General features: G+C 32.5%; 1 protein-coding gene across 1 annotated transcript; it reads left to right on the top strand.

Annotated features, from left to right (window-relative positions):
• Positions 1–19,444: 19,444 nt before the first annotated feature.
• LOC106345658 (UDP-glycosyltransferase 90A2-like) lies at positions 19,445–20,792 on the top strand. Its single transcript, XM_048766873.1, has 2 exons — positions 19,445–19,764; positions 20,150–20,792. The coding sequence occupies exons 1-2, from the start codon at positions 19,445–19,447 to the stop codon at positions 20,790–20,792; spliced, it is 963 nt and encodes a 320-aa protein (XP_048622830.1).
• Positions 20,793–24,216: the final 3,424 nt, after the last annotated feature.

Genomic DNA, 24,216 nt, shown 5'->3' with positions numbered 1-24,216 from the left:
GTATTAACTAGCCTTTTTTTTTGTAAACTAGTATTAACTAGCCTTGACGCGCGGATATTTTTTTTTTCTAATTATATGTTTTTAACTTTTGACAATGTCATCAACTTAATAGTTTAGATGTTATTATTATATATTCATAGGTTATTTAGTTTTGACACTGATGTATCTTGTTCTATATGTTTAGTCTCCATTTATAAAATATAAGATTGTGTTTTCTTTATTTTATTTGGTCAATTAAACATTAAAGTATAAAATATTAGAATTTTAAGTATATTTGTAAGTTTTATTACATTAAATTATAAATATTTTGATAATACCATTAATATGCATATTGTTGTAATTTTTAAGTATTAATATGCAAACAGATCTTGTCTGTTGAACTAGCCTTAATGGCACCACCTAACGTTGGTTAGAGTTTTTAATATAAGTGTGTGTTAAAAAAAAAAAGAGAAAAGAAAACAGCTTTTAATTAATACTAAAAGAAACTGCAATCTACCGTTTATTATGGTGACCAAACTCGAACATGCGTTTTAAGAGGCAAACGTCTTCTTGTGTTCTAGATGTTACAGAGCTTATACGTATCTTGCTGAACTTGACAAGTCCCATCTTTGCATGCACATGCAGATATTTGTTATAGATAAGTTTCAAAATGACCAAGTTTTGAGTTTCGCTATCACAATGCATGGTGTCAACATCAATGGTTAGAGCAGACTTCCGTTTAGTTTAACAAGTCTATTAACTAATTTAATTAGACTAAAACGTTATAATTTGACAATACTTAAAGTTTTGTAAAACGCCGTATCTATTATCAATAACTTCGCTAAATCTGAAAATTCAATAATCAAAGAGCTATGCTTTTTCTTCCAAATATAAAATAACGTCTGAATCCGATACATGAACAGTTATAGTTGAGACTTGACTTGAAAGCATTAACAGTTATAGCTCTTTTCCTCAATTAATCATATAGTATAGTTTAGTACCATAAGCGGATTCGTTTTAATGAATCTATACTATATAAAAGTTGAGAATATAAGCCATCGAGGGCGTCCACTTAAGATGTTAAACGACCAATCGTATTATGACACATATGATATTTAATTTGCTATTTTTAAAAATGTTAATATTAAAATTAATTTTTAAAAACGAAATTAATATTACATAATTATACTAAACTAACAAAATAGATATTAACTTTTCATAACTTACTAAAAAATGCTAACTATTAAAGTAAAATGGAAATTCAATAGAAAATAGTAATATTAACAAAAAAATATGTCTTCATAGGTATATTTTATTGTTAAAATAGTTAAAATAACAAAAAAAATTAAAACTTTTTTGACTATTATATAAAATAAGAAACTTTCTAATTTCTAATATATGAAGTATTGCGTGACTATAAATAATTGTCTAAGTTTCACATGGATCAAGATCTTCCGGTTTGGTTCAGAGAGTCAGTATGAATCTGTATAAGTTGATGACAAAAAAAAAGTTTCCAAGAGAGTCTAAACTATGGTTGCTTCTACTTACTTTGAGAAAGTGATAGATAGTGAAAAAAAGAGAAATCTAAACTATGGTTGCTTCTGCTTCTTCCTTGGTATTCCATGACCTCGAGCATGGTTTTAATAAGAAGTTGTTTATTATGGGTTTTGCAGAGTGGTTATTTTTTTGGAGTTTGCTTATGGGTTTATTGTTTAACTGTCCATATAAAAAATATACGATTTTTTCATAATGTTCTAATGATATACCAATTTTATATAGATTCCCTTGGAAAATTGGTTCTCATCAACAATGAGAATTTTAAATATCCAACTAGTGATGTATTTTAATTTGTTATTTTTAAATATGTCAATATTTCCAAAAAAACTGTTTATTTCATAATAAAAAGAAATCAATATCGAATATGGCAAACTAAAGAAAGTAAAAACATTATACATATATTAACTTAATATATATATATTAATAATTTTGAAATTTGACATAAATTAACTAAAAATAATAATTCATTTTAAAATGCAATATTTCAAACAATTATAACAATTATAACTATAAATTTAGCACGTGATTTTCAAAATTTGGGCTATAAGCTATTGAAAATATTCATAAATAAAATACATTATATATAATCTAAGACTATAAATCAGTGAAAAACAATTCATTATACTTTGATTAGGATTCAAAAAGTTCTATAAAATCATTTAAAATAAAATAGAAACCAATAGCAAAGAAGGTAAGTTAACAAAAGTAAAACATTATATGCTATTAAAATATTCAAAATAACATATATTATATATGAGGCTATAAGTCATTGAGAGTGTAGACATCGGATTAGAAAAAAAAATATCAAAATATGAAAAATCATAATTATAGTTTACTATTTTTAAAATGTTAAAATTTTCAAAATTGATAACACAAAATGTAATTCAACATCAAATAAGGTAAACTATTAAATAAATGTTAAGGATATAAGTCATTGAAAGTGTCCACGTATGATTTAAAACAACCAACCATATTATGACAAATAAGCATTTTAATTTGTTATTTTTTAAATATGTCAATGTTTCCCAAAAATTGTTTATTTCATAATAAAAAAGAAATCAATATCGAATAAGGCAGACTAACAAATGTAAAAACATTTTACATATATTAACTTAATATATATATATATAATAATTTCCAAATTTAACATAAATTAATTGAAAATAATAATTAATTTTTAAATTCAATAATTCAAACAATTATAACTATAAATTTAACTCATGATTTTCAAAATTTAGGCTATATGCTCTTGAAAATATTCATGAATAACATGCATTATATATAATCTAAGACTATAAATCAGTGAGAAAAAATTCATTATATTTTGATTAGGATTTAAAAAATTCCATAAGATCATTTAAAATAAAATAGAAACCAATATTAAACAAGGTAAGTTAACAAAAGTAAAACATTATAAATAAATTTACTTAGTATATATTATTTCTCAAAATGTAACATTAAAATAAAATACAAAATAAGAATTAATATTAAGAATACAAAACTTTCAAACAATTATAAATAAATTAATTTAACTCATGGTTTTCAAAGTTTAGGCTATATACTATTGAAAATATTCAAAAATAACATATACCATGTATGAGACTATAAGTCAAGTCATTGAGAGTATACGCATAAGATTAGAAAAAACAATCAAAATATGAAAAATCATAATTATAGTTTACTATTTTTAAAATGTTAAAATTTCCATAATTAATAATACAAAATGGAATACAACATCAAATAAGGTATACTAAGAAATGAATCATCAAAATTAAATTGATTCATAGATATAGATACAATATTTTTACTTCCAGGAACACAAAATAAAAATATACTCTTCAAAATAAAATTTCAAAAGTGTATTTTCAAAATAAATAATAAATCAATATCCAATGTGTTTTCTTTAATAATATCCAAATCGAAAACCCAAACATAATCTTCATGAACAAGGAACGCGTCAAGAATATAGGATTTGAAGTGAATGAACAATAATAGTGAATGAGAAATAGTACAAAGAAAAATGTAAAACATCTGCGAGCGAAAGTAGACATACAAAACCGAAGAAAAAATCCAATAGACAAAAAATGTATCACACCAAAAAATTGGATAGAGTAGAGAATAATTCCAATATAAAAAAAATATTTGCAATTTGCATTCGCTCTCTCTGAAAGATGTTAAGTAAGAGAACAAAGATAGAGAGAGAGAATCGCAAGCCATAATTTATGAATGAGTTTCAAATTATTTTTAATCAATGAAAAAACTAACAAATTTATTTATCCATTAAAATTTTAAATATTAATCAACATTATTATTTTATGTTTGTACAAATATTTTTTTAGTCAGCTACAGTCAAAATCTTCATAGAAACTAAACAAATAAGCTATACTGAAATAAATCTAACAAGATATGATCTACAAGATTTTTAAAAACAATTGTTATTAAAGCAAACTAAATGATGAATTTTTATAATCATTAGTCTGATTCACCTCATATAACATATAAAGTTTAAGATGCTCTCTGTTGAGTTATGTTGAAGAAAATATTTTAAGAACAAAAAAGTTAAATAAAAATAATAAAGAGTTTAAGAAAGCATGTCAAATAACCTGGTTAAGATTTTTAATAAAATTATAAAGACGGCAAGCAATAAATTAGCATGAAAAATAATCAATATGAATTTATCATCAACAAACTCAAAACATACAAATTTACAAACTTATAACATTTAAAAAAATCTCAAGATTACAATGAGTACGCTATCTAAGACGTTCGTTATCTTATCACCAGCATTTAGCAACTAGAAATATATTTTTATCAAATTATATAATAGTTTATAAATGATCTTAAAAATATTCATGGAAACTCCGAAACAAACATATATTATCTATCGTACCAAAATAATATTTTTCATATAAAAAGGTAAATTTTGATATATTGTAATGCTATAAAACTAAATAATTAGATCAAGTAATATATAAATATTATACTTTAGGTTCTCTATAATATTAATTCAATAAATAAAATATTATTTAAAATTTGTTTAATTCATTATATTTACTTTAAATTTATATTATCTTACAAAGATTATTTAATATTAATTAAGGTTTATCAAAATATTTGTTGCCATTAAATTTTAAATCTCAATATTATACTATTACACATATATATATATATATGTATGTATAACAATCACACATTAATTATAAAGTTTTTCTGAATATAAAGCAAAATTAGATATTATACAGATAGTTTAATCGCTTATGTTATTCAAATAAAATATGTATAAATTTTTGATAAAATATTATAATTTATTAACAGTTTACATATATTGAGTAATCTACATAATATTTTAAAATATAATTTAATATTTCAAAAACTATGAATGTTTTTATAAACATAATTATTACATCTATAAATACAAATAACTAAATAGCTAATAATATGATATAATTATAAATACACATAAATATTAAAATCAACAAATCATATTTCAAATAAGAAAATTATATAAATCAGTTAAATTGTTAGCTTCAAAGTTATTATAAAACTAAATTAAATTATTAATACAGACTCGCGCGTAGCGCGAATGTAAAATCTAGTCTATATTATAATGATTGAGTCTTTGCTCTCTCCTCAGCGCGCCACGTCAGCATTTTGTGGGTCTCACTTTTGAAAAGTGTGAAAAAGTGTCAAGTCCATGGCTCGAACCCATGTAATTGAGATATAAACACCAATATTTATACCACTAAGCTAAAAGATACTCTGTACATTGATGGCCGAAACTAATATATATTTATGAAGGTTGGAAACCCTTGCTTCTTCGGCTTTTTCTGTGGGCCGAGCCTAGGGAAGGAAAATAATGTAGATTGTTTTTAATTGATTTCCTGATTCTTTGTTGAATAATATTATTTGCAGATTCTGTGATTCATGAGTTTATTCCCGTCGGACGTGCTAATCATTACATGTCATCTTTGAAAGCCGGTTTCATTGTGTAAATCGATCGTTTTGAGGTTGATAGGTGCTCAAGCATGTACAAGATAACTGATCATTCATTCCTTATTTGTTTCATCTCACCAACTATTATTGATGAAGTCATCACAGATGCTCCTAAGATCAATCTCCAGTCATAATTAGATTGTTCGACAATTTCCAAGTGATTGCGAACACAAACATAGAACTCCCATGCATATTATCATATTGCATCTGGCTTTATATTATGTTTCGATATCATAACTGATATTTAAACTCGCAGATGTGGTTGGGCAAATCCGTTCTGTCCAGGGCTCTGACCTTACCAAAGAAACAACCCGAGTCGTTATCCGTCTTCTCATTGATCCGTAAGAAACAATCAACACACAATTCCCTTTATATTATTATCTATATTGTGCTAACATCAATAATCAAAAATATTTCCTACCCAAAATATGTGGTCGTCTATTTATCTCTCTTCCTACCCAAAATATGCTGTCGTCTGTTTATCTCTCTTACTTATCAAACTGATTTTACACAAACCTTTATTTTACAGCTTAAAATAAACCACAACATTCCAAACAATCAAAACACCAAAAACTAGAATTCCAAAAAAGACAAATCATTAATGATCACCTCTCTTTTTTGTCTAATCTTAGAAATAAACTTCAAAACAAATATACCAAATCAATCACCTCAACTAAAACTCAACGACACATACATCGAGTCATCTAAACAAATACAAACTACACGGCCAACTATTTAACAATTTACAAACTTACTTTCGCAAAGAAGAAGATGAAGACGACAACCACGATCAGTGAAATTACCTAAACAAAAAACCAGAGTAAATTACGAACTCTGATAAATACAACTAACAATGATTTTTGTTTACATATTACCCATCAAATAAAAGAGAAACAAACACAACCAAACCAGAAGATACAAGATAAAATCCCGACAGACACAAAGGCGGCAACAACATCTCCACCTGCTCACTCTTCTTGTCTTATAAAAACAGCTTACATGTCCAATGTCAACAGGTCAATGTTATTGTCTTCTTATGAGAAATACATACATTCGTATAAAATCCATTAAGGCCCAAATACTCAGAACTGTCACTCATTTTATAGTTATTTCTACAAATCTTCATGTATTTGTTTTAAAGGTCAACAAGTTTAAAAATAAAAAAAGAAACATATAACAAACATAATAAGGATAATAAAAATTATTACTTAATACACAAAACTTACACAACTAAATTGGAGAAAAAATATCCAGAAACAAAAGGTACTCTCAACAACTTTAATATAATTTATGTACTCTTAATAGTACAAGAAACAAATTAAAAAGACAAACAAACAATAAGTCTCAGTGACACAACAAACAACACCACGAACTATATCATTCACATTATTAACACAGTTTGGTACTTCATAAGTGGAGAACAATACATACACAATTCATCATCACAACTCTAACCCTATAACAATAAAAAAAACTTGAAAAACAATTCAAAACGCAAAATTCACAACTACAATAACCCTAGCAAATATTGATATGAAACAAAAACTATGTCCACAATTCCGCGCTTGCGCGGAGGCAATGCCCCAAGTTTCTTACAATGTAACTGAAGAACAAACTATTAGTATACAAAGAAGTGGATGATACATCATTAATGTTATGCATGTGTAGATATGTAGAGAGTAAGCAAGAAAAAAAGAAAAATATAAAACTGGAAATGGGCATCTCTTGTTCCCTCCATTTAGGGAATAGTTCTCCATAAATAATAGTCTTTAACTCATTATAGATCCGTGATATCTTGCATATTTTCATTGTGTTATTCACTCACCCATGTGCATTTTGATCATATAGACTAGGATTTAGCCATGTTTAGGTTGTATTTTGCATACATAAGTCTTCATTAGGTATTGTAGTACCGCATGGAGTTCTCGGAGACATTTGGGTGTATTTGGAGCTCAAAAGAGGTGTAAAGGTGATCATTGGACGAGCAGAGCGTTGGGAGCGACCTTCCCGGAGCGACACCGTCAAGTCGCTCTGACCTGCCTTATCAGAGCGACCTTACCAGAGCGACGCGGAGAAGCCGCTCACGTTTTCATCGCTCGGAGACACGAAAACGCGCCCGGAGCGACGTCTCGCAGCGACCCCTCCAGGTCGCTCCCGATGCCTGGAGCGACCTCTCGGAGCGACTACTGGAGGTCGCTGCGCGCCTATTGTTTGCTCGAATTCATGTTTACTCAAGGGCCTTTTGGTCATTTAATTATGCACGTTTTTACTTTCTAAACCTAAGTTTTAAGTACTTTTTGGAAGCCACCAGGCAGATCATCTTGGATCTTAAGAAAAAAACCACCAAAAACTTTTGGAAAGTTTATCTCTTGATTCAATTGATCATCCTAGTTATTGCAATTCTGTGTTTTCTAATCATTATTTGTATTTCTCTGTATGATTAATCTGAAATCCAATATGGATTTAAGAGGAATCATGAAGAGTAGTGAGTAATCACCTTTTGAATTCATGGGTTAGAGAGATTAAGGGTGATTAGGTTAGAGCTAGGATGTTTTAGTGTAGATCATTCTTAATCCTTGCTAGTAGAGTATTCATAATGCATCTTCTGAGTTAACTTCTCAAAAGTTGACATTTAGGCATTTCTCACCCAAAAGGTGTTTGATGAAATGCCTGAGACAGCTCTTCTAAGCTTTTAGCATATTTTGCCAAAGACATTTGTTGTTAGAAGTGCTAAGAAAGCCTTTAGACTTGTTAGTAATGATTGCTTTCATATTGTTCAACCAAAGACATTTGTTGTTTTAAATGTGTTAGTAAATAAACATTCATCTAGACATAGAGTTTGTTTAGAATTGTGTCTAAGCTTAAGGTTGATAGTTTGATTGTTCGTTTGCCATCCTTAATTCGAAACTTGATCACCCAAGGTCTGATTCATATGCCCATGAGTTCTTTTTTCCCTTAGTTAAGAAAGTCGTTTCATTTATCGCTTTTATTATTCTGCAACTGCATTAGCATTAATCATTAGTTTAGAAAACCTTTTAAATCATCGGTTGCACTTAGATTAAATAAGTACTTGCACTCTCAGTGCTTATCCTTTAGAATTGGTTCGACAATCTTTTATACTACATCATTTGTCTTACAAGCCTTGAAAACTGCTAACATCTGTCTCTGGCATTCATTTTGGTGTAGATTGTGTATTTACAACTTCATTCGGATCCGAGTATGATCTTCACATGAATATGTTATACAAAAGTTAATTTGTTAGAAAAGTTATTTTCAGCTTTACAATATAGGATTCACTCAAAAAAAATTTACAATATAGAATCATAGTAGCATAACCTCATGTACTACTGTTAATGACACAGCCAACCACATTGTAAGATGCAATGTATATATACTAACAAAACCATTAATTGTTGTCGACAGCAAAATCAACCCCCAAGTGATACTCCTCACGTTTGGCGAACTTTTAAAAATTGCAATAAAATTAAATTAACAAAATATTCATTGGGTTGCCGGTTGCGTTTTGGCCCTTCATGTGGGAAATGAGACTCTTTTCTTTTTGTCATCTTCGGCTACTGTAGCGTCCCGATCGCTGCTCCATGTGTGATGTGTCTTTCCACGTTTCTACGCTTTACTCTTGGCAGATAATTTTACCTTTGTCCGATGGCTAAGCTAGTTTGCTGTTTAAAATATTGTATACATATTTAATTTTATAAACAAAATTGTACCTTAATACAAAAATATTCAGAGGAGATTATTCAAACTCGTGATCTTGAATATTTTCATTATTTGGGTGACCAACCATTACCCTAGTTATTCATGTAAGACCATCACAAATAATACTATTGTTAAAGACAAAACGCACCTTCCTTTTGTTTAATAGTAAGATTTCAAAACACCTTGGTATATTACTTTTGTCCGATGGCTGTGTATATTATTGGTATATATATTATATTGTTTTGCTAGGAAAAGCAACTCTAAGTGTAAAACTAAATACTAAAACTACGTGTAGTTAACTATATAATCATATCTATAACTATAGAAAATTGATACTGTTTACAACTGTTAAAGGTCACTAGTTTACCATGTTCATCGATTTATGTTTGCGTCTCTTCCAAAGTTGTTACATATTCTCGAAATTCTTGTCATAACCCAACTAATGAGGATTGTTTTATAGATCCAAAAATCACGACCAGAACCGATGAATAGGCACTTAAGAGCACCATTAACCCAAAACCCCAAATAGGGATGCTTATTCTTTTTTTTAATAATTTTAAGTTGTAAAAGTGATTTAAGATGCAACGCTAAGCACCCCGAACATTTTCGTGCTCCAATGAGAGATTTTTATTTTGGAATTCTTAAAAAATAAATTTAAAATATTATTTTTTGAAAGATGCATTTTATATATTAAATAAAACATAAAAAGAAACATTTAAACATAAATTCTAAAATAAAACATAGATTTTTTCTTTTTCATCTTTGGGTGTCATTTTGGTCATTTGTTTTAAAAAATGGTGCTAGTTAGGTCATTTTCATATTTGAGTGTCATTTTGGTCATAAAAACAGTATTTGAGTGTCATTTTGGTCATTTTCAAAAAAAAAAAAAATTGGTGCTAGTTAGGTCATACTAGTATTGATCCCGTACTTCGTACGAATATATTTTCGCTTGCAATACCATGTTTCAGTTATATATAACTAAAATTGCAGGTATAAAATAACCCTGTTTTATCATGAGTAATGTGTATATATTAAAAAACCATTGACACTTATTACTGATTAACCATGACACATAAAATTAAATTATATTAGTTTTAAAATTTTCTTTGATTTGATTTAGTTTAGTGGATTCAAATATTAGTTTGAAGTTTTTCTAGTTTACTTCATTTTTTGTTTTATAGTGAATATAATATTTACAAAGTTTACTCAAAAGAAGATCATGTAAATTTCCACAAAAATTGTGGGTTACATATCAATTGCACGTTAAAAGTTCAGAGTCCATGAACTCTCTTGAAAGCTTCTCTCCCAAAGACAAACACTTCCTGAAATTAGAAATCAAATAGTTAAAACAAAACAATTTAGTGTCAAACAAAACCAATGCTAAAAAAGAAAGAACAGATTCTCTTTGTTGAATTCGTTGCTTTAACGCATCAGTCCTTCCTTATAAATTTGAATGAGAAAGAGACGAAATCTATGTCTCCAAGAGATTAACATAGGCGTGATTATTAGGGATGGAGAAGATGAATTTCAAGTAAATAGCTTTTAGAATAGAGAAGATGAATTTGAAGTAAATAATCATAAACTTTTGTCACTGTGCTTTGCAGCACTGAGACAAAATAAAAACGATAAAGAAAAAGACCCCGAAATTATAACAAACCGTTGATATGAATATATAAGATGAGACAGTCAAAATGATGGGAAGTTATATAATTCATTGTTGAACGTGCTATCGTGTGATAGTTTTGAGAAAAAAATAGGAATTTGAATTTCTTGGCAGTTACAGAAATATTTACGATCAAAGAACGTTTTATCATTTTGATTTTTGGATTTATTAAAAGATGTGCCATGTGTCATAAAAAGATTGGTCGTGTGACTTGTGATTTAGTATATAAGGGATTTGGGTGTTATTTTGGTCATAAAAACAGCGTTTCAGAAAAAAAAAGTGTTTGAGAAAAGAAAAAAAAACTGTTCAATGGCAGCGCGCTACGTACCTCTAAGATACGGCGCTTATTGTGCTTGTTTAAGCACCGATGCTTCCCCTTTTTCATATATATATATATATATATATTTAAAAGTTGTTAACCACCCGGGATAAGCACCCCTGTTAATGATGCTCTAATAAAGACCGAATGAAAGAGCTATCTTGGTCAAACTTGACTTAAGTGTTTATTTAATTTTTATGATCTTTACAGATGTAGCGTTAATATGAACATCAGTGGGCATTTGGTCTAGTGGTATGATTCTCGTTTAGGGTGCGAGAGGTCCTGAGTTCAATTGTCGGAATGCCCCTTTTTTTATTTAACTGTATGTAGCTTCCAATTGCCGTCTCAATAGAAGTGTGTATGGTTCATGTAGAAGTGTGAATTATGCATGTTACCTTCTCCGGCTTTCTTTTCTTCATAAAGACGCTTTGCATTTGATACATGCCATCTTAATTTACTTGGCGAGTGACTGAAATTTTGTATACTTCACCTTATGAAGACAGTGATTTATAACTTTTCGTACTTATGCAGAGAAAATCAGCACTTTAGAAGAGAAAATAGAATATCAGGAAACAGTATAACAGAGCAAAGGATAGAATGTCAGAGCTTTCTACTCAGCTGGAAGCAGCAACGATTAAAAATGAATATCAATTTCAAGTCGAAGAGATATCCATAATTGGTTTGCAATTTTATTGCAAAGGAACTAGGGCAAGATCTTTCCTCTTCCAATACTTGTTATGTTTTTGTTTACTTGACCAGCCTTACTTTCAGAAGACTTCGAAGGTCAAAGATTTAGTATTATAAGACAGAACTGAAGGGTGTTCACATCAATACAGAACAAGGTGCAGATAAAGAAACGAACATTTTTTGATCAAAAAAAAAAAAAAAGAAACGAACATTTTAAAATCACTAGCATTTTTTTTCCGTGCTGTTCCAAGGGCAGATAGTTTGCATCGACAGTTCTCTTAAGTCTTAATGAACATGACATGATATAGTGAATCTTTGCTCTTTGTGGTTTTACTTGGGATGTCTATATAAATAATTTTGAAACAATAACTTTCTTGTAATAGAGTGCTGAGAGAACGTTATCTACCTGACCTGCTGCATAGGTAAAGAAAATTAATTTAATCACTAGAACTTTGTATTATACCAAAAAAAAAAAAAACTACAACTTTGCACTAACCAGATTTCTAGTTACTTCCTCTTCCAGTAAACTTTTTTTCATCAGCGTCTCCACAGTAAAGTATCTGCAGCATAACACTGTCGTTGGTCATTAGCAGAGTGCTAATAACAACAACCACTTTGATACAAAGACAAGTAAAGCTGCTTTTCTCTTTGTTTCTTGCTTACAATCACTGATAGAAGTGAACGCCAAAGTAATAGTATTATCACCAGGTTCTATGCCATTCTATAGAATCAACTTCCTCACAATAAGAGTCATCAGCTAGGTTTACTATGCATTTTCCTCAATCAATCTTTAGATCTTTGAAGTAGCACTCATGTTCTGATGAATATCATCATAATATCAGCATAATATCATCATAATTGCTCCTGGATGTGGAGAAAAATCCTGAAGCTTAGAGACCTTGCCAAGACTTACATAAAGATGGAAGTAAATAATGGTAAACACACGTCCTTTTGGTATGATTCTTGGTCCCATTTGGGATGTCTTAAGGGTCTGTTTGGAGATAGAGGTACAATTGATCTAGGGATCATGGATAATGCATTAGTAGTGGATGTATTGGCTAGTCATCGCAGAAGAAGGCATAGATTGAGAATTTTCAATGAGATTGAAGATGAAATCGATAAGCTAAGAGCTATAAGTAGTCAAGAGGATGATATACCGCTTCGGAGGCAAACATCAGAAAGATTTACTACTCAATTTTCTACTAAGAAGACATGGTTGCATTTGCGTTAGTCGCGACCAGAATGCATATGGAGCAAAGGGGTGTGGTTTGCTCAATCTACTCCTAAGTTTTCTCGTTTCTTGTATGGGTGGCCATACGAAACATACTGCAAACCTGTGATAGGATGCAATTATGGAATCCTACAATAAACACATTGTGTGTGCTGTGTCAAGAAAGTCAGGAGACTTGCCAGCATATGTTCTTTAGTTGTAGATAGAAAGTTCTAGTTGGAGGTATCATGAAAGAAGCTTTCACTCTGGACTGGAATGAGATCCTAGAGACGATAACTAATTCCGGTTACACAACTACAGAGACATTTCTTATCCGGTATACTTTCCAAGCTCTAGTCCATAGCATGGCGAGAGCGCAATGGGCGTAGACATGGTGAGCAGCCAAAAGATGAAAAGGTTATGATCAAATGTGTTGATAGAACAATCCGACTGAAACTACTATTACTTAAGGGGAAGGGGAAAAATATCTTGAAGAAAATCTGTGCGTTTGGTTTGGCACAAGATTACAAGACTCAACTCAGCCATAATTGGTTAAAGGGAACTGAAGCTCTGTTTTCAAATTTGTTTATGATTTCAAATGAACAATAGAAGCAATAGAAGCACTTGATGTAAATATGTTTTGATTGAATAAAAGTTTACATTCATTCAAAAAAAAATCATAGCTTATTCATATTCTCAGCGACAAATTAATTCAAAAAATTTAACCACAACTGAGTATAGACTATATAGTGATGAGGCTTTTGCTGGACAAGTGCAAAGAGTTGATGAAACAGTCTGATTCAGAAAGCTCAGCGAATCGTGTGTAGCAAGTAAGGTGTCAAAGACAACAAACAAACGTTTTGTCAAACTGCTACTTTGTTAATATCAGTAATTAGTTATTCGCAGCTTGCTAAATGAAATGTTTCTTCAATTTTTGGTCACGGAGAGAGAATCCTTCCCACTAGCCCACTAGCCACGAGGCACACGTCTCAAAAGACATTTAAGTCTTTATTAATTATACATAGAGACAGATACGAGAAACAGGTGGGAAGCCTATGCACAGATCTGAGATCTCAATGGACTTGAAGTCTTTGTTAGTACATTGATATACAATATAAGAAACATAGAGATCTTTGCATAGATCTCATTTCTCAATGGAGTTAGAAAAAAAAGTTCACGTCGTTTTGTTCCCATACATGTCCAAAGGGCACATGATACCTATGCTCCAACTAGCCCGTCTCCTCCTCTCCCACTCATTCACCAAAGACATCTCCGTCACCGTCTTCACCACTCCCTTAAACCGTCCTTTCGTCGCCGACTCACTCTCCGACACCAAAGCCATCATCATCACCCTCCCTTTCCCCAAGAACGTCCCGGAGATCCCACCCGGCGTGGAGTGCACCGACAAACTTCCGGCCATCTCCTCCCTCTACGTCCCTTTCACGAGAGCCACCAAGTCAATGCAGCCCGACTTCGAGCGAGAGCTCACGTCACTTCCACGCGTCAGTTTCATGGTCTCTGACGGTTTCTTGTGGTGGACGCTATAGTTTCACAAACTGATTGTAGAATAGGTTTAATAAGAAATTGCTCTCTTATTAATCTCTTGAGAAAATCACTCAAAACTCAAGAACCCAATACAATCACGACCGATACTCTAAAGGTTGCAACAAGTCTGCAACTTTTTATATAGGGTTATAATTTCTTTTTCCTAATAGACTTAACATTATTAAGATATTTCCTAATCTTTATAAATAATCAAAACAAGATGAGATTAAGATTGCTTGCTCTTCAAGTTACTTCAAGCTTACTTCCAACATTCTCCCTATTAAGCTTGAAGTCTCCAAGTTTTCAACTCCAATCATGCTCCTCATTTCTTTGTACCGAATTCTTCCAAGTCCTTTAGTCAAGATGTCTGCTCTTTGTTCATTCCCTGGTACGTGTTGCACCTCAATCTGATTGTTGTCAACACATTCACGAATGAAGTGGTATCGTCGATGTATATGCTTGCTTCGTCCATGGAAAACTGGATTTTTTGTCAATGCGATCGCAGATTTACTGTCAATAAGTAGTACTACTTTCTCACTCTTCTTCCCTACGACTTCACCAAGCAAGTACTGGAGCCAAATAGCTTACTTTGCTGCTTCAGTTGCCGCCATAAACTCTGCTTCACAAGACGAGAGAGCAACTGTTTCTTGTTTCTGCGAACTCCATGTTATGGGCGAGTTTAAGAGATAGAACACATGTCCCGTTGTGCTGCGTCCATCATCCTCATCCACGTTATGGCTTGCATCGCTATAGCCAATTAGCCTTACTTCTGCTGCACGTTTAAATGTTAAGCCGTAGCTAAGTGATCCTTTCAAGTACCGTAGAATCTGTTTTATAGCCGCAGCATGTGAAGTCTTTGGAGCCTGCATAAATCTACTCATGACACCAACTGCAAAGGAGAGATCAGGCCGCGTGTGGAGAAGGTATCTAAGACAGCCGATGGTTCGTCTATAGTCCTTCTCATCGACACTGGTTTCCTCGTGAGCCTTAGACAGTTTTAAACTTGGATCGAACGGAACATGAACTGCATTGCAAGCTTGCATTCCGGCTTCCTCTAAGATTTTCTTTGCATATCTCTCCTGTCTCAATGTAATCCCTTCGCTGTGTTGATCAACCTCAATTCCTAAATAGTATGTCAACTTGCCTAAATCGCTCATTTGGAATTTTGTGGCCATTCCTTTCTTGAACTCATTGATTATCTCTAGACTTGAACCGGTTACCAAAAGATCGTCAACGTAAACAGCCACAAGTAGCAGATGTTCTTTATCAACTCGTCGATACAATGCTGGTTCCTTGGAGCATCTTTCGAACCTTAGTTCACTTAGTACCTTGTTTAACTTTTCATTCCACGCTCTCGGAGCTTGGCGTAGACCATAGAGAGCCTTTCGTAGTTTATAAACTTTATTCTTTTGACCAGCGACTTCGAATCCTTCTGGCTGAGAGACATATACTTCTTCTTTAAGGTCTCCATGTAAGAATGCGGTTTTGACGTCTAAATGGTGCACTTGCCACCCCTTTGCTGCCGCCAAAGCTAGAAGAAAACGGACAGTTTCTATGCGAGCCACCGGTGCAAACACTTCATCAAAATCAATACCGTGTCGTTGTATGTAACCCTTTGCTACCAATCTTGCTTTGAACTTATTTATACTTCCATCAGAGTTGCGCTTAATCTTAAAGATCCATTTGAGTCCTATTGCTTTTGCTCCAGCCGGAAGTTCTACCAAGTCCCATGTTCTGTTTTTTTCTATTGATTTAATCTCGTCTTGGCAAGCATCTCTCCACTCTTCCTTCTCTATTGCTTCTTGGTAGCTCCATGGTTCATCGTTTACACTTAATAACAGTCTTTCTCCTTCAAGCTCAGCCAACAAGATGTTCATCCAAGTAACTAGGTTGTTTTCTTTCTCTCTGAGAACGTCTCAACACGGGCTCAGCATCATCCTCGTCATCACCATTATCCTCTTCGTCTTCTTCATCCTCCATTATCGTGTTTGGTTCATGTGTAGCTGCGGTTTCTTCTTGACTAGGCGTTGTGATGCTATCATCAATGCCATGATTGCCGTATTGACTGATATTAACTTGAAAAGATCCGCTTGTGTCTTCTTTGTTGCTTGTCGTCCAATCCCAGCGTTTGCTTTCATCAAATATTACATCCCTACTGACCATTACTCTTTTACTTGTTGGATCAAAGAGTCTATAAGCTTTGGATCCTGGTTCAATCCCGAGATGTACAAGCATTTTCGACCTGTTATCAAGCTTCTTTAGATGTTGTGATTCCACTTTTGTGAATCCAATGCAGCCGAATATACGTAGATGACCAATGTATGGCTTCTTGCCTTTGAACAGTTCGTATGGTGTCTTGGCGTTGATGACACGGCTTGCTGCTCTGTTTATAATGTATGTAGCATGTCGAACCGCTTCACCCCAAAGATAGTTTGGCAGTTCCATATGCCTCAAGATACTTCTTGTCATGTTGAGAAGCGTTCGATTTCTCCTTTCTACCACCCCGTTATGTTGAGGAGTGTACGGCGCCGTTAGATGCCTCAGTATTCCGTGTTCTTCACAATATGAGTTAAACTCATTGGACGTGAATTCACCACCTCGGTCTGTCCTAAGTGTCTTTATTGTAGCTTCGCTCTCTTTCTCAACAATGGCTTTGAATTTTTTAAACTTGTCGAATGCTTCCCCTTTATCTCTTAAGAGCACCGTCCACATATATCTACTGTGATCATCGATCAGAACAAAGATGTATCTCTTTTGCGATGACGTTGATGGCGTAATGGGTCCGCAAAGATCACCATGTATGAGTTTAAGTACTGTATCAGCTCTGAATGAAGTTGATTTTGGGAATGCGTGCCTTGCTTGCTTTCCAAGTATGCAAGAAGAACATGTTTCTTTATCACTTACTGTTTTTGGTAAGCCGTATACGAGTTCCTTGCTTGCCATTGACCTGATTGCTTCTCTTCCTAAATGACCCAACCGTGCATGCCATGTTGTTGATTCATTACTAGCCGATGCCACTAAACATCGATCATCTCTCTCGATATTGACTTTGTAGAGACGGTTTCTCGACCGTTTGGCTTCAGCGAAGAGTTTCCCGTCGCGATCTCTCAAAGTGAGATAGTCATCCTTCATCCGTATATCACATCCACACTCCGTAGCCTGCCCAAGACTTATTATATTACTCTTTAAGTCTGGTATATAGTAGACATCAGCTAATATATTCTTGCTCCCATCTCTTGTGTAGAACAATATTGGTCCTTTACCCTTGATGTCAATACGAGAATCGTCTCCGAATCTGACCTTGCCAGTGATGGTCTCGTCTAAGCTCTTAAAATACCTCCTATCACCGGTCATGTGATTGCTCGCCCCATTGTCTAGATACCATACCTTATCATTGTCTTTACTTGTCTCAAATATCAGTGGATTAACGTTCTTTTCATTAAAGTATACTACCTCATGAACCATCAGTTCCTCTGCTTCCGTAGTATCATTGTCTTTTGTTTCAGTCGCCTCTTGTAGCTTTAAGAGACGATCAGGACACACTGAAGCAAAGTGCCCCATCTTATCACAACGGAAACACATAATCTTGGACATGTCAAAGTTATCTTGGTAACGATCTTGGTATCTGTCATTATATCTTCCTCTGCCTCTTCCTCTATTGTAAGACCGGTTTCCTCGACCACGACCTCTGAAGTTACTATTATGATCACGGTTGTTGGTGTTTGAGGTAGAGTGTGTGTGTTGAGATTGAGGTTGAGTTTCGTTGCTTGCATACATGAGCTTGCTCTGAGTTTCTTCTTCATCTTCGTCTTTAACTCTCTCCTCATAGGCTTTAAATCTTCCAACGATATTCTCAAACTTTGCGGTCTTGAGATCGACAAACTGCTCAACTGTTGCAACGAGTTGAATGTACTTCTTGCGTGGGAGGCAAGACATAAATTTCTTTATAAGCTTATGTTCCTCAATAGGTTCTCCTAAAGCGGTTGCTTTTGATGACAATTCGGTCAATTTCCCAGCAATATCATCAATGGTGTCTTTGTCTTTCATCTTCAATCTTTCAAGATCAGATGCTAGTGTTTGCAATCTTGCTTCTCGAACTAGATCAGCTCCTAAGTATCGTTCTTTGATCGCGTCCCAAACCCCCTTTGCCGTCTCCAAGTTTCCCAATTGTAATATGAGCGTCTCGGGTAGTGCCTGAAATATTAGGGCTGTGGCTAGGTCATTCTTTTCACTATCATCTGATTCATTCTCCACTAGATCCCAAACTTTGTTTATCTTCAACACTAATCTGATCCTTATCGTCCACACCGCATAGTTTGTTTCGGTAAGGACCGGACAACTTATCGTAGAAGATCCTCCTCCTTCCTTTGTCTTTGACACAACAATGTCTCCCATGTTTGTTGTATCGTTAGTTCGTCCCTAGAAGCTCTGGTACCAAATATAGTTTCACAAACTGATTGTAGAATAGGTTTAATAAGAACTTGCTCTCTTATTAATCTCTTGAGAAAATCACTCAAAACTCAAGAACCCAATACAATCACCACCAATACTCTAAAGTTTGCAACAAGTCTGCAACTTTTTATATAGGGTTATAATTTCCTTTTCCTAATAGACTTAACATTATTAAGATATTTCCTAATCTTTATAAATAATCAAAACAAGATGAGATTAGGATTGCTTGCTCTTCAAGTTACTTCAAGCTTACTTCCAACAGACGCTAGAGTCGGCTCGGAAGCTAGGGTTTCCTCGGCTTGTTTTCTTGGGTATGAACTGCATGTCCCCCTCTATATTGGACAGTGTTTTTAAAAACAAGCTTTTATCTGAGGTTAAGTCCGAGACGGAGGCTGTTGCTGTACCGGAGTTTCCGTGGATTAAGGTTAGAAAATGTGATTTTGTTGAAGATATGTTTGATACAAAACCCACCACGGATCCTGGATTCGAGCTTATCCTTGATCAATGCGCGTCTATGAGTCAGAGTCAAGGTATCATATTCAACACGTTCGATGATCTTGAACCGGTGTTTATAGATTTCTATAAACGTACACGCGAGCTCAAGCCATGGGCACTTGGACCGCTTTGTCTTGGAAAAAACTCGTAAGCTAATTAATTATGATTTTGTGTAAATAAGTCCACAGTAATATTCTTCAATCTCACTAAATCATTTTTTTGTTCAAAAATAGTATTTAACAAAAAAAAAAAATTACCATTTATCAAAAAGGGTAAAAATTAATATATATTTATATACTTGAGTTTAAGGTTTAGTGAGTAGAGTTCAAACTTAAAAGTTTAGTACAATTTAGAGGATATAAATATGGTTTATGATGTAAAGAAAAATGTTATTTTGATTTTGTTTTAAATGCTATTTTTGTGACAAAACTAAAAAATGTTATTGATGAGATTTGCTCATAAGTCTAGTACTAATCAATAAGAAAAATGCAGAAAATATGATTATCAATGCGTACCTTGTTGTTTCTTTCAGCTTGGAGGATGAGGGAGAAGAGAAGGTGAAATCTGTTTGGATGAAATGGCTTGATGAAAAGCGAGACAAGGGATGCTACGTTCTCTACGTGGCTTTTGGGTCACAAGCCGAGATTTCGAGAGAACAAGTAGAGGAAATTGCGTCAGGGTTGGAAGAATCAAAGGTGAACTTTCTGTGGGTGGTGAAAGGAAACGAAATAGGAAAAGGGTTTGAAGAGAGAGTGGGAGAGAGAGGAATGGTGGTGAAAGATGAATGGGTTGATCAAAGGAAGATACTAGAGCACGAGAGTGTAAGAGGGTTCTTGAGCCACTGTGGGTGGAACTCTCTGATGGAGAGCATTTGCGCTGAGGTTCCAATCTTGGCGTTTCCTGTAGCAGCCGAGCTACCTTTGAATGCGATGTTGGTGGTGGAAGAGCTGAGAGTGGCGGAGAGAGTGGTGGCGGCGAGTGATGGAGCTGTGAGAAGAGGAGAGGTTGCAGAGAAAGTGAAGGAGTTGATGGAGGGAGAGAAAGGGAAAGAGCTGAGGAGGAATGTTGAAGTATATGGCAAGAAGGCGAAGAAGGCTTTGGAGGAAGGTGTTGGCTCTTCTTGGAAGAATTTGAAAAACCTAATCAATGAGTTTTGTAACAATATGGGAACATGATTCATGAAGTTGTCAACTCCATATTATAAGAGATTTTTTAACTAAATTTTTATAATAGAATGGAACCATTGTCTGAATCATGAATAAGTGGAACATGACCATAATTTATGAAGTTGTCAATCCTATTTCAAATCTTTCCATTCAAACTTCAAAGTTTATAGCTAGGAGCTCCTGAAACAACCTGAAAACATTATGAAGTTGTTTGAGTCTGTAAAATTATTCCATGTAGTTGAAAAAGTAAAATGTCACATGTTTTAAGTACAACTAGCTTTATTTTTTCATAGAATTTATAAATATTTAATAATATAGATATAAAATACATTTTCCATGTTACATATTTGTTTTATATAACATGTGGTTACATAACATTGTTATTGTATTTAGGTCATTCATGTATTATATTTATTTATAAATCTTCTATATTAGTGTTTTTGTATAAATAATCACAAAAAAAATTTCTTTAAGCAAATGTATTATTGTTTGAAAATGTTAATTTGCAAATGTCTATTTTCTAATTACGTTTTATACAAGAAAATCAATCAAAACGTGAAAATTATATAAAACATATTTATTATTATTTACAAATTTGATTTACTTGTTGACATGGAGATATATATATTCTCATTGATTTGTTAGCATATAATATGATAAAAAGATCATTTGATTGCTTTTAATTTTTTTATATGTCAAATCGGTGTGTATGTTTATTGTTTGTTTGCAGAAAGTAGAAAATGGCTGACAGTGAGGACATTCAACCCCTTGTGTGCATCAATGGTACTGGAATGCTCAAGGTAAATGCTCAAATGGAATCTTTAATCCTATATTATATCTATTGAATTTGAAAGTCTCTCTGTTATATTCTGAACATGTCACTGGCCTGAACACTTATTGATCTATGAGATTTATAACTGGATTTGAAAAAGAAAAAATACCCAATCTTTGTTGTAGGTATCAATCTGTAGCTAGTCCCCATTTAAAAAAAAACTCATTAGATGGATGTGTACATCGTTTAACTATGTAAATTCTGATTTATGTAGTTGTTGATCATACGAAGAATGCAGCCAAGTCCATCATAATATATTTATATTAGGCCTTTTTAATGTTTCGTATGAAATTGGACGGTATGAGGTGGTGATGAGGTTGAGCAACCCGTAGATGTAGTGACAGGCTGTGGGACAAAAATGCATAGATCCAACATGTATGAACTAAAAGTGATAAAACACAGGAGAAGAGACTGCATACTGTAGAAATAAGGTCACTGGAAGACCCAAAACCAAGCACCAACAAATCCACGGGAAGAGCTCCTTTTGCTTGAAAAGGAGAGAGAATAGAAGGCCAAGAACCTCTGGGACAAAATACAGTGAAGTTTGAAAAAATCTCAGGTTTAGATCTACCCTCATGAATGATTCTGGTGAAGAGGACACTAAGAGGAGATGAGAGAAGATGTAAAATCGAAAAAAAACAATGGTAATGTCCGAGATTGAAGCTCTTTTGGTGAAATAAGATTTGGAGAAGGTGAAAAGTTTGAAGGGGTAGAAGATTTGTCGGAAGAGGAAGGTCTAACGGGAGATGAGGATCGGTCGGGAGATTCTGGAGGATCAGGCTCCGGCAGCTGACCGGAATCCATGGTGAGAAAGGAGGAGAGCAAGGGAAGCCTCTGACGGCTAGGTTTTTGTTTGAGAGAGTTTTTTTTATAAATAAATGATCTTTACAAATAAATGGTCTTTACGTTACACACACAATTAATTTTATGCAGGATCTGTTAAGTTATAAAACTACTGTGTTTAATATCAGTGGCATGAGAAGGTAATTTTTGTGAAAATTTTAGGGCTAAATACAAAATGTACTCCCGTTTTAATAGATTAGCTTTTATATGTTTTAAGTCATTTTTTAATGTTGATTAAGAACTTATAAATATTTTTAGTAACCTTTAAATGTTTTTAGGAGTATACTTGAATTCAAATTGGTATATTGCATGTAGCTGAAAAAGGAAAAAATTGTTAGAAATACCACAAGTCAAATACCATTTTTAAAAGTATCACCGGTAAAAAAATATACTAATATTTGGATTTAAACTTTATTGATTATTGTTTAAGGTTTAGTATTAAAAGTTCTGATTGAGTTTATAAATGTTTTATAAATATTTTAAAAAATTAGCTTAATGTTATTTTATCATAAATTTATAGTATTTATGAAAATAGTTATTAATTAATGGTAAATCTATACTATTATTTGCGAAGTGATTTTTCACAACGGAGCTCTCACGTTAAAAGTTAGACTCACTAATATTGTTTATATCCCTAATGAATATATATATATATATGTATAATTAAATATTAATTAAAAAACATTTATATAAAGATGTTTTTTTAATATTCTCATTATGTGAGTGTTTTAAAATTTCAACACAATGATAAGCGGATATAATATAATTTATAATTAAATATTAACAAAAAAAATTGTATAAAGATGTTTTCTAAAATATTTTCAATATGTGAGGGTTTTTAAAATTTGAACACAGTGATAAGCAAATATATTTTAATGAAAAACTTTGTTGTATATAAATAATTTGATGTTTGATTTAAATTTTTTGAAAACAAAAATAAAAACTTTTTCAAATTGGTTTTTGAATTATTAAACATAAACTAATAAATATTCATAAAAAGATACGTCCGCACATGCGAACAAAGCATCTAGTTTGAAAACTAGTATCAAACTTGTGGTAGAAATGAAAATTTTCCCTTGAAAAAGTTAGACTTAATTTTCACACTAAAAATTTCTTTTGTTAAAGAAAATAATAGTCACACTAAAACATCATTATACAAAAAAAATTACAAACAAAAATGCATGTACAAAATATAAATAAAGCGATTATACTAACTAAATCGTTGTATAAAATAAAAATTTAATATATACTAAAGATTTTTCCTACGCCCGGGTTTTTTCATATATTTTAACTAAACTTAAATGATCATATAATTTTTTTATAATGTATAAATGTAAAAAATATATTTTTTCTTATTTTCAGTTACTTGTCGCTAATTAAATATCATTACAATTGATATATAAACCAGCTCCTATTTGAAATACTCAAATAATCTTGATGGAAGCTATCAAAGGTTATAGAACAAAAAATAAACTGTTTCTGTTTGAAAAATAATATATTTTGTTTTACCGAAGTGACAGGTTCGAACAATTAAGTTTGGTTACTGACCTAAGACTTTCACATAATTGAAGAAGTAGGTGAAGATTGGCTATGTTCTCTTTGATTGAATTCTTTATTCATGAACATGAGATTGACGATGTTTTTCAAAAACATAAAATTGGCTATGTTCTCTATGTTTGAAAATTAGATTATATATCTAAAACATAAGCATTATAAACACTTCTTCAACCACTAAACGTAAAAAATGTATATATAATA

Source organism: Brassica napus, chromosome C8, assembly GCF_020379485.1.
Source record: "Brassica napus cultivar Da-Ae chromosome C8, Da-Ae, whole genome shotgun sequence".
Classification (NCBI taxonomy): domain Eukaryota; kingdom Viridiplantae; phylum Streptophyta; class Magnoliopsida; order Brassicales; family Brassicaceae; genus Brassica; species Brassica napus.
Note: the sequence above shows the minus strand (reverse complement) of the source record. Positions and strands in the feature narration are given on the sequence as shown.